Below are 11797 nucleotides of genomic sequence, written 5' to 3'. Positions count from 1 at the left end.
CGGTCACACTCGCATCACTCCACCCATATTTTGCTTGTACACTTGAGGAGTGCAAGCAATATCTTCAAGCGATATACTCGGCACCCATCATATAATTATATGGATGCTTCGTCTCTTAGCGGATCAGATGTCTCAGCATCCATGGGTATCAATGTATCAATCATTGCCTTCATCTCAGGCTTCAAGATTGGAGGAAGGTCCGAAAGGCTGCTTATCTTCTCTGGGATTGACGGTATAGACTAAGCCGTGCCTTCCAAGTGGTGGATTGGCTCAAGCACTCCATCCATTGCATACCCACAAACTCTTCTAACTAGCCGCAATATGTGCATTACTCCTTGGGATGAGACATCACCTCCCTGTATAAATTTTACAGCCAGTTCTAATATTTTTGTATATGATATTCAATTAGTTTGTGAATGTAAGGCATTATTGATACACACTTTTCTTACAGTTTGCTCAAAGTCTGAGATCACTTGATCAATGATCTCCGATTGGAACTCGCCAAAGTGTCGTATATCTTCTACAGACAAGTGACGCTTTCACCTGATTGCTAGCTTGCATTGAGAGCAAGGACATGAGACACACTAATTAAGATATGCCTCACGATCTTGAAAATCACAACTATCATCATCTTTCATTTTGTCTACATTACGACAAACAACTGGTTTTTGTTCTCATTCTCTTTTTCTTTTTTAATTTGTTTGAGAAGGGATTTCTTCTCTTGTAACTCAAGAGAATTAACGTCAATTGAAATGTCTTGGTTTACAACACATAATGAACTAGTTTAATATACATTATAAAGATTCCATATAAACCTTCTTACATTTTAACATAAATTTTTAGGAGCTATTGAGCTTACACAAGTAGAAGGCAAAGGTCATTTCTTATTTAAATTTTTTAAATAGCTAAGGGACATTACATCATAATAAGAATCATATTATAAATATTTACCTATGGAAATTATATACATTAATAGTATGGCTAACCCTAGATTCCTTCAAAATAAACATTAAACAACTTTTAGATTTTCCATCCACTATATCTACGTAAGATTGGTTCTAATGTAGGGAAGATGATCAACTTTGTGATAAAGAAATACATGCTATTCCATATCCAACACCTTTTATAATGGAGAAAGATCATAAAGTCAATCTAAGGTATGTACAAGTTGATCCATTTTCATCCAAATTCTAGAGAGTGCATGGCCTTGCAAATCTAGAGATTATAGTCATATCTAGGTGCATATCTATATTTGTAACATGTCTATCTACTGAATCCTTATGGCACAAATTTATCAAGAGGTAATCAATGTAACTTCTGCTCAAAACTCCCTTGTAATAATCAAATTGCATTACCTTAAATTACTTTAGTCTACCTCGTAGGGAAAGTTCCACCTCAACCTCACAAGGATCAACCTAAAGCAAGCCTAAATCGTGACTATAGTCTCCTACCATGGTTATCTAACATTAGCTTAAGATAACTACTTTGCTATCATCTCTCAAAATTAAGTAGAATATTGCATTGGTTTAAAGAGAGTGAGAAATGAGGAGTAATATGCATCAATCACTTTATTAATAAGGTATAGTCTCAACTCATGCCCCCTAAAATAACATTGATTTGGATCTAAGATGACACACTAGGATAGTTAACATTCGATCATTCCTAACTTGATCTAATCTAGCATTCCACATTTTTAATGGAATTCTCTTAGCTAACCAAGACCACTTTGCTGTATAAAAAATCCATGGGCAATTTAAACACCTCCTTCCCTCAAAGAGTAGGTTTAGTTTTCTAACTAACCTAATACAATTTACCCACCTCTCTCTGCACTCTTCGTTTCATGTTCTCTCCCCTTTCTCTTTCTCTCTCTCTCTCTCTCTCTCCCTCCCTCTCTCTCTCTCTTTTTCTTGCCCCTCTCTTTGTTTCTCTCCGTCCTCTCGTGTTTTCTCACTCATTCTCCTCTCTCCCTCCCTTTTTCTCTTTCTTTGTTATCTTTCATGTTTATTCTCTCTTTCTTGTTCTCTCTTCCTTTTCCTTTCTTCTTCTCCCTCTCTCATTTCCTCTCTTTCTCCCTCAATGCACCTCATTCTCAAGAAAAACAAACAAAAGAAAAGAAGAAAGAAAAAGAATAAACCAAGAGGAGGCAATGTACTTATCGCAAAGGCTCGATGATGGATTCTTCGTCTCCTCTTCACGACGGCCCCTCTTCTTCCTTTGTGCACTTCCTTCTCTTCTTCATGAACGGCAATGGCGGTGGTAAGAAGCTCTCCCTCTCTCTCTTTCTCACTTCCTCTCCCTCTCCCTCCCAAAGCAACGATCTCTTTTGCTCTCTCTCAAACTCTTTGTGACAAAATGCTACGCTCAGGTTTCGCTCACTTTTTTTCTGAGAGTAGTATCGCGACACTACTAATTTGCGTCGAAAATTCCCATCGCTATATCCATATTCCCTTGTAGTGATCTTAGGCTCCAAGATTAGAGGAAGGTCCAAAAGGCCGACTATCTCCTCTGGTATTGCAGGTGTAGACTGAGTCATGCCCTCCAATTGGTATATCGGCTCAGGCACTCCATCTATTGCATGCCCACGAACTCTTCTAACAAGCCACAACAGGTGCATTCCTTGAGATGAGACATCACCTCCCTATACAAATTTCAAGGCACGTCTAATATTTTTGTCTATGATATTCAATTACTTTGTGATTGTAAAGTATGATGGATACACACTTTTCTTATCATTCAGTCAAAGTCTGAGATCGCTTGATCAATGATCTCCGATTGAAACTCGTCGAAGCATCATACTACATGCTCTATGGACAAGTGATACTTTCGTCTTATTACCAGCTTGCATTGAGTGAAAGGACATGGGATATGTTGATTAAGATATGCCTCACGATCTTGGACATCATGACCATCATCGTTCTCCATTTTGTCTATGTTATGACAAACAATAGGTTTTTGTTTCCCTCATTGATGATCTTCCTTCATTTTAATCCTCTACTCCTCTTTCTCTCCCTTTACCTTTATTTACTTACCTTCCTTTATCTCTCTTTGTCCGTTCCTTTTCTCTCCATGTCTGTGTGTCTTTATCTATCCCCCTCTTTATTTCTCTCCTTGCCCCTCTTTCTCTCTCTCTTTGCCCTTTTTTTATTTACCTCTCTTTATCATTTTTTATTTCTCTTCCCACCTTTCAAATTCTCTCTCTCTTTCTCTTTTTTTATTTGCCTCCCTTCATTCTTCTTTGTTTCTTTTTCTCCTCCATCTTCCCTCCCCACTCTCATTTCTTCTCTCTTTTCCTTTCCCTCCCTTCTCTCTCTATGTCTTTCTCTCTTTCCTCTCCACTCACACTCGATGCGTCTCTTTACAATCAAAATCAAAAATAGAAAATGAAAACTCATAAAACAAGACATTGAAAGACCCTCTCTCCCCAGCTCTCTTTGTGTCTCTCTTTCTCCTCTCCATTTATATTTTTATCATTCTGTTCTCTCTAATTCTCTCATTGTTTCGGTTTTTCTCTCTCCTTTTCTCTCGCTCTCTATTTGTTGTTTTCTCTATTTCTCTTTTTCTCCCTCTTTTCCTCCCTTTTTCTCCCCTCGCTTTCTAGCTCTCTCTTTTTTTCTCACTCTTATTCCTCTCTTTACCTCACCCTTTTATCCATCTCTTCCTTCACTCTCCATTTCTTTTTCTCTCTCCCCCCTCTTTCTTTCTCTCTTTCTCTTTCTTTGTTACCTCTCTCTTTGTTTCTCTCACTCATTCTCCTCTCTCCCTCCCTTCCTCTCTCTTCCTCTCTTTCTTTGTTATCTTTTATCTTTTTCTCTTGCTCATTCTTTCTTCTTCCTTTTCCTTATTCTCCCTCTCTCCTTTCATCTCTTTCTCTCTCTCTTTCAATGCATCTTATTATTATTATTTTTTTTAAAAACACAAGAACAAAGCAAGAAGAGATTATGTACCTACCAGAAAGACCCGAGGATGGATTCTTGGTCTCCTCTTTGCGATGTCCCTTCTTTCTCCCTTGCGCACTTCTCTCTCTTCTTCGTGTACAACGACAGCGACGAGGGGGATGGTAAGAAGCTCTTGTTCTCTCTCTTTTTCTCTTCCTCTCCCTCTTCCTCTCAAGGCAACAATCTCTCTTACTCTCTCTCTCTCGAAAATGTTTGAGACAAATGTCGTACTCAGGTTTTCGGTCCTTTTTTTTCCTTAGATCAACGTTGTTATTTGCCCATTCCCTTGTAGTGATCCCCCCCCCCCCCCCCCCCCCCCCCCCCCCATTATTGGCCATATATGTTGTAGTGAAAGAAGTAAGAATTTGGAATGCCTTGTGAGCAATGACGATGAGAGTCCTTCGAAAGTCCAAGAATAATGTGTTATTCAAGAGGATGAGAGACTGAGTCTACTACCATCTTTTAATGTAGTATTTTGAATTACATCTGATGGAAGCGAATTCATTAATGGAAAACCTAAGAAGAGTTCAATCCTTTAGGGTGGTGGCCAAGGTATTAAGTCATGTGCTTTAATTTTTTCTAGAAACTATGGTATTTTGTAATCAAAGCTCTTGGTTATCCTCCCTGCTTGGAGTTGTACACATTTGGATAAAATATAGTACTTCTTATTTTCATATTAAAAATCATAATACAATACGTATTTATTGTTATTCTTACAACCATATGGTTGCAAAATGATACGCTAGACAAACTCATGAAAGAGACCCATGTCAATGAGCTATGGGAGTGGCATAGTCAATGCCAAGGGCTCTTAAGAAAGGAAAGAGAGTAGACTAAAATCAAGGAGAAGGTCAACGAGATATACAAGAGCTTGAGATAAGAAAGGATGAGATAAATATTCACAAAGGGGATTTATATAAAAAGACCATGCGAAGCCCTAACTACACTACACTAATCTACCCTCTAAATTGTAATACTTTGAGTATAGTATCTAATCGTCTTGCAGTTATACCCCATGGCTTTGTTATGGTTATGTAGAACAATTGATATATGTTAAAAGGCTAAGCAACTTTCAATAAATGCTTTAGGTAGCTAGATGCTCCACGATATGGTGAACAACAAGAGTTCTTCATATCCCATCTTGAAATAATGGCTATAGCTTAAATCATTTAGCTCCCTAATTCGGGTATATGTAGTCTAGATTCGGGTTGGTCACTCATAAAAATATAAGTGTATCATAGTTTTTCCATACAAATGGGTATCATAGAATGAATAAAAAAGAAAATATGTTTTATTTAGAGAAATTTCACAGATTATACTATTTTTAAATAAGACTTGAATGCATATGATGTAGAGGGTTTACATGTAGTGAACACCCCTCCTCTTCGAGTCCAATTTTTTTGTAAGTACATGCCAACCAACTTAGCGGCTACATAAAATAATGTAGAGATCAAATGTAGAAGATCCTACTAGCGAAGTTGTATTTGCACAAATAGATTAGCATTTTCATATATTCATTGCTTCCAAAGTTAATGGTTGGATTGAGAGATAAGCTTTGCCGAATTGCTTCTACCAAAGGTAATAACTAGAAAGCTACTCCTTGATTGACTGAAACATTTCCATTATCACTGTTAGTTAACGAGAGGGGGGGGCGGGTGCCATGTGGCAGACCCCCACCTCCCCCACAAGAAAAAAAGAGAACACGGGGGCGGGTGCCACGTGTCCAGCACCCACCCCCGCCCGCAAAAATCACGCTCACCCTGGTACGAAGCGCTGGGCTGAGTCTAGGCGCAGAGCGCCTAGTTTCCATTATCCAAGCACACATGGTGTCGACATGCCTCAAGCATCGGAGCCCGACACTTGTTCTTATGAATCATCGTCATCATCAGCATGTGTCTCCTTCTTCTGCTTTAGTTACCAGAATGGTACTTTTCTTGCAAACATCGACAGAGAGAGAGAGAGAGAGAGAGAGAGATCTCATCACAGAAAGCGCGAGACCGCAGCTTGTCCTACCAAGCATCATCACACAAGGGACCCGTCTCATTCCATCCATCCATCAATCAATCAGTCAATCATCCTGACAGAGAAAAGAAACAGAGAGGAATATTTTGCTCTGCTGCCTGACCTTGGCTGCAGCACATGAGACCAGGTCTCCGCAGCACGTCACAAGACCAGGTCTCCTGTGTGCTGCCAGGACTTTTCTTTTTTACACAGGAACTCGGCCTCCGAACCACGCCCCCGGCTACCCACGCTCATGGAGAGTCAGTATCGGCCTTATCCGCCAGCTCTGTGTAACAGAAGGGCACCAAGAATATGCTGTACGATTGCTGGTTCGGAGAAGTTGACAACAAGCTAGTTTTCAGTGCTGAGTGGTTATGGGAAATTGACAACAAGCTCAGAACGTAAGACTATAAATCTCCATATGATACCTGCATACACAGCATGCAGAAGAGAAGTTCTCAAGCTGAGAAAGAATATGCTTGGGACTTGCTTATACAGCCAGAAAGGAAGTGCTTGTACTGGAATACACTTAGTGTTTGTGCAGGCATACTCATTTCATATAATCCGGAAGGCGATCAATTATGTGAGCTGTCCTATAGTATTGAAGATCACTGCTTCTTTTATGCACCACCTTGAATATGCAAGATTCTCTCTTCTTGTGTAAGGTTCTTGCAAAAGTTCTCAGCTAAGGGGATCCTCAAAGCACCAGTTGAGATAGAAATTCTTTGAATAGAAGAGCTGCAGCACCATTAAGCATCTTTGATCCAGCTGCCATGTCTCAAGAATGCACAGGTGCATCAATGGAGAAGTGTGTAGACAAGGACCTTGCCTTGCATTTGAGGATTGGTGCAATCGCCCTAATCCTTACCGCATGCATCCTTGGCGTCGGCACACCTTTTCTTAGCAGGAGATTCGCAGCCCTCTCTCCCCAAGGCAACTTGTTCTTTGTGGTTAAGTCCTTTGCTGCAGGTGTCATCCTTGCCACTGCCTTCGTACATATGCTGCCAGCCTCATTCGAGTCCCTGAACCATGCATGCTTGGTCAACATTCGGCCCTGGGCAGCATTCCCATTTGCAGGATTCATATCCATGGTGGCTGCTCTCTTCACTCTGATGATAGACTTCTGGGGCACTCTCTTCTATCAAAGGAAGCATGATCAAGCACAATTGCAAGCACCAGGCACTGGTTATAAAGATGATAGTAATGGAGAAGAAGGTTTTGATCAAGGTAAAAATCTCGGCCTGGATCGAAAGTTAGCCAATGCTGGCATTGCCAGTACAGTCTCTGTCCACACACATGCTTCCTCACACTCTTTCTCACAGGATCACACCTATCAGGTGCACCCTGATCATGTTGTGAGTGTCGACAGTCATCATGTCCCACATTCTCATGATCCGCATTTCATGTCAGACATTAATACTGTGACCACCCGACTGCGAAATCGGATCATCTCTCAGGTATCAACATCTCCTTAAATGATATCGTGTGTTGCCAACTGTTCATGTCTCAAATCCAGTGGTATTATACTGCTGGTATATTCTTTGCTAGCCATAGATGATTAACAATAAGTAGACAGAGCTTCACTATGCAGGCAATATATAACAAGAACTGTTCAAGTATAAAATGATGCCTTTCATCAAGATCATATCAGCCAGTTGAGTACAATGTCAATGATGCTGATAATAAATAATTACTGGTAAAGATAGATGTCACTTCATTGACTGTACTTTAAATGTTTACATACCGATAAAGTCCCACAATGTTGGAGATGATTTCAATGGACTGATGAAGTTAATATATACTTGTAAATGGAGATGGTGTCAAATTGCAGCAAGCCTTTAATATGGACATAATTGTGAAGCAGGTTCTGGAGTTGGGCATCATAGCCCACTCGATTATCATCGGTATATCATTGGGGGCCTCACAAAGTCCATGCACAATTCGCCCACTGATGGCAGCCTTGACCTTCCATCAGTTTTTTGAAGGGATAGCGTTGGGAGGATGCATAGCTCAGGTAAAAGCCTCACTACAAAAGTACTGGTATTTGATCCTCTAGCTCATTAGAACTAGCTCTCTGCAGCATGCGAGTCCTAAACTGATTGTGTTGTCATGATATGTGGATATTACAAGTATCCATTCTTCATATGAAATGATACATGTATATGCGTGCATATATTATTGCCTAAACTTGTAGCTCACCAAAGCTACACTTGTACATGCAAGTCATTTTACAAAGATAAATAGTAAGGTGCTCCATATTGTTAAGTTCTGAAATGCAAAGTGTTATATAGGCAGGATTTCGAAGCCGAGCGTCGATGATAATGGCCTCTCTCTTTTCGGTGACAATGCCTCTTGGGATAGCAATTGGGATTGGCATCTCATCGAGCTACAACGAGAGCAGTCCAAGGGCCCTAATTGTACAAGGGTTGTTTGATTCCATGTCTGCAGGCATTCTCATTTACATGTCATTAGTTGACCTCATTGCGACGGACTTCCTCAGTGAGAAATTACAAGATAACTTCAAGCTTCAAGCCTATTCTTACTTGGCATTGTTCCTAGGGACGGGTGCCATGTCTGTAATTGCATATTGGGCATGAGATGAACATGCAAGCATCCATATCTCATCTTGACATGAGAATACAATTTCCCACAAAGGGAAGTGATGCTTGTCAAGTTCATCATGCAAGTTGCTATAAGTAACCAGGTTTCTAGTTAAATTGTAATGATTTGGAAGTCTGGATTCAATGGTCTAACAAGCAACATTGGAAGCAAGAAATTACCCCTCTTTGGGCTTCTTGCATAACCTGTAGAAAATAAACCAAGTTACATTTAACAAAATTTAAGATTCGTTTGATTTAGAAAGACAAGCATGCAATATTTGTCAAATAATTCTTTCATAACAAGTGATAGTACAACCACTTCCCTTTGAACAAGGTGAAGCCTCGTGAGCTTTGCAAGTTCGCAAATTGTGTGATGCACAATTAGTGGGCCTAACACTAGCCAAGTTAGCTACTATTATTAGTATGAATACACACTTGCATAGATAGCTCTTTCTATATGAAACAAGACTTCGCATAGTGTCAAGTATCAACCTCGAATGTTGATGTTTAGTGTCATTTAGATTTTTTTAAAATCAACATTTAGTGTTTACTTATGGATGCTGAGTGTTGCCTTTTTTTCAAATTTTGTAGCATAATTATCAACTAATTAAAAAATATCCATAATCCATTGAATGCAATTCTCTCTCTCTCTCCCTCTCTCTCTCTCTCTCTCTCTCACATTAGGCCATACATAAAGCTCTCTCGTTATCTATCAATTGCAATTATATTATATCACATTCTTTTTATATACAAAAAGGTATCATTTAATAGGAGTTACTCGCAAGTAGAATAGGAAAAGGATATGTTTTATTTGTGATAAATTTACAAATAAGGATTGATGTTTCCTTGTTTCTTTCTCTCTACACAAAACCAAAGAAAAAGAAATAAAATTAAAAAAAGAAGATTTAGCATTTAAAAATATGTTGCAAGCTTAACATAGACAAAGAATACATTCAAGTTATTGCAAAGCTTCGCATAAAGAACAAAGTATCAGTTTAGCATAGAGCATTACAACACTTTTGTGCATACATCAACATGACTAACTAAAATTTAGTTGTGTTGATGTATGCATGTTTAAAGTACCTTGTGTAAAATGCTCTACATATAGTACTACTATAGTACTAAAGCAAAAACTTGAAACATATATTTAACACAATGTTAATATATTTAATAAAATCTCAAGGAGTTCACCTTATAGAACATGTAAGATATCACGTGAGTTCAAAAGAAAGAGTATTATATTTAGTAAAATTTACAAGATTACATTTATAAAGTGAGTTTTTAATTATAATTTTAAAAGAGTAAATTTAGTAAAGTAAAAGAAATATCATATTAAAATTTTTAAAATTTAAGTTTTATTTTTAAATAAATGATAAATATTTAACCATATGGTTAAATCTTGATCCATATTTAAAAGTGGGATTTGGAAAGATAGCTTATGTAGTATTTAGGGTAGACTCAACCTTTAAGTAAGTCAACAAGATTTGACTATGTGATCAAATAATAAAAGTATTGGAAATTTTCAAAGTATATAGAAAATTTCAAATTCCTTAATATAGTATTTAGGGGTCATTTTAAGGCCTTATAACATGTAAAGAAATGGTATTTTTTAATATCCTTTGAATGTATGTTATATAAATAAATTTTTATAGATAAACCTCCCAGGAATGATATATACATATTTTCAATACAAAGGAGGAGGAAAGTGAAATACATTTTTTTGTTGCTTTTGTTGCTTCTCTTGAAAACCCTTTTGAGCGGCTAAAGAATAAGACAAAAAGATTTTTTTTTAAATTTCACAATAAAACTGAGAAATAATAATAATAAATGCTACCTCTTTGTTTGTGGAAAAGAAAAGAGAGTGAAGAATAGGAAGAATAAAATGTACCATCTCCAATATGATAACTCTCACATGTAAGCTCTTATATCTCATCTTGTGTCTTGTCTATCAGTTAGTTACTTTACCCGAGTCTTCTTCTGCCTTCTCTCTCTCAAAAAGATATTCAAAATTGAGATAACCTTTGGCGGGTTTTAACATTTATCTATGTTTTAAAATGTATTTGGATGCATGTTTAATAGTATACTACAAAATGCAAATAAAATGTGTATATAAATATGGGTATAAACAAGCAATTAGACACACTTGCAAAAACACATTTATTGGTAGCATTTAGAGTTCCATATTTTTGTACTATTGTGAGATAAGTGAAAACTCAAGTATTATGCAACAGATTATCTAAGATTTTTGCAATAATAATCTTGTAGTTGTCCTCTCTAAGCCCCATGAAGTTGTCAACATTGTTAAGCATAAGGAATTTCTTCTTGAGCATAAAAAAGAAAGAAAGGTTTGCAAAAGTGAGTGATTCAAAATCGATTCTCCTACAAATGGCTTCCAATCAATGAAGTATTATTGAATCAGTCAGCTCTTCTTATATACCAAGAAGCACACAAACCTAGAATAAAATTTGTGGAAGTTATACTTCTACTCTCATAGGGTGGATAATCCAATATGGCCCTACAATCTAATAGAATTTTTTGTGGCCTTTTCATTATAATCCTCTATGATTGTGGACCCTTTCATTAAAAAGATAGTGGATAAACATCCCAAACTTTCTCACCCTAAAATTAAACTCATACAAGGAATACTTTTGCTCATGGATAGATAGTCCAATGTGGATGTGCAATCTTTTGGAAGCTATTGTAACCTTTTTATTACAATATTCATTTGATTGTAGACGTTTACCTCAAATGGATACTAGAAAAATGTAATAGGCTCTATAGCCACTTTGTTATCCTAAAATGAAACTCATGTAAGTCATACTTCTACTTTATGGGATGCATGATTCATTGTTCTATAATCTTATGGAATTTGTGGTAGCCTTCTCATTACAAATCTTCTTTGATTGTAGGTCCTTCTGTCAAATGATTTGTGGATAAATGTCTTAGACTCTATAATCATTTTCTCATCCTCAATTCTTTTTGGGAAGCTTTGGAATAGGGTAAAGGAAGATGAATTAGATACATTATAAACTAGTCAAGATCTTCGAAAGAAGAACACATTTGATTGACCAAATGATGCATAAAAATATTTCTCATATATTATCAAAGCAATGACTCTTTTGAACTTTGTAAAGAAAAGAAATTAGATTTTCATATGGGAATTCCTCTCCAATAACAATAATCTCTTCTCCAAGGTCCTTATCCAACAAACTACAAAACCAAGCACTCATCATAGTCACTCACAAATGGAGAATGCAATAC

At 37.3% G+C, this 11797-nt stretch overlaps 1 protein-coding gene across 2 annotated transcripts; it reads left to right on the top strand.

Annotated features, from left to right (window-relative positions):
- The first annotated feature begins 5993 nt into the window (after positions 1–5993).
- LOC148012459 (zinc transporter 4, chloroplastic-like) lies at positions 5994–8755 on the top strand. 2 transcript variants are annotated; one of them, XM_087669500.1, is made up of 4 exons: positions 5994–7163; positions 7347–7393; positions 7801–7950; positions 8228–8755. In XM_087669500.1, the coding sequence occupies exons 1-4, from the start codon at positions 6710–6712 to the stop codon at positions 8531–8533; spliced, it is 957 nt and encodes a 318-aa protein (XP_087525626.1). In that variant the 5' UTR covers positions 5994–6709; the 3' UTR covers positions 8534–8755. The 2 variants fall into 2 exon arrangements, with proteins under 2 accessions (XP_087525626.1, XP_087525625.1); XM_087669499.1 differs by having other exon boundaries at positions 5994–7393.
- Positions 8756–11797: the final 3042 nt, after the last annotated feature.

The sequence above is a fragment of the Lygodium microphyllum genome, chromosome 27 (assembly GCF_053477565.2).
Source record: "Lygodium microphyllum isolate KBCC chromosome 27, Lygodium_microphyllum_v1.1.10, whole genome shotgun sequence".
In the NCBI taxonomy this organism is placed as follows: domain Eukaryota; kingdom Viridiplantae; phylum Streptophyta; class Polypodiopsida; order Schizaeales; family Lygodiaceae; genus Lygodium; species Lygodium microphyllum.
The sequence above is the reverse complement of the archived record's forward strand: the minus strand, read 5'-3'. Positions and strand labels throughout refer to the sequence as shown.

Coding starts and splice junctions, on each gene's coding strand:
- LOC148012459 (XM_087669499.1), top strand. CDS start 6,710: ATGTCTCAAGAATGCACAGGTGCATCAATGGAGAAGTGTGTAGACAAG. Junction 7,394..7,800: donor GAAATCGGATCATCTCTCAG/GTATCAACATCT, acceptor ATTGTGAAGCAG/GTTCTGGAGTTGGGCATCAT. Junction 7,951..8,227: donor TGGGAGGATGCATAGCTCAG/GTAAAAGCCTCA, acceptor AGTGTTATATAG/GCAGGATTTCGAAGCCGAGC.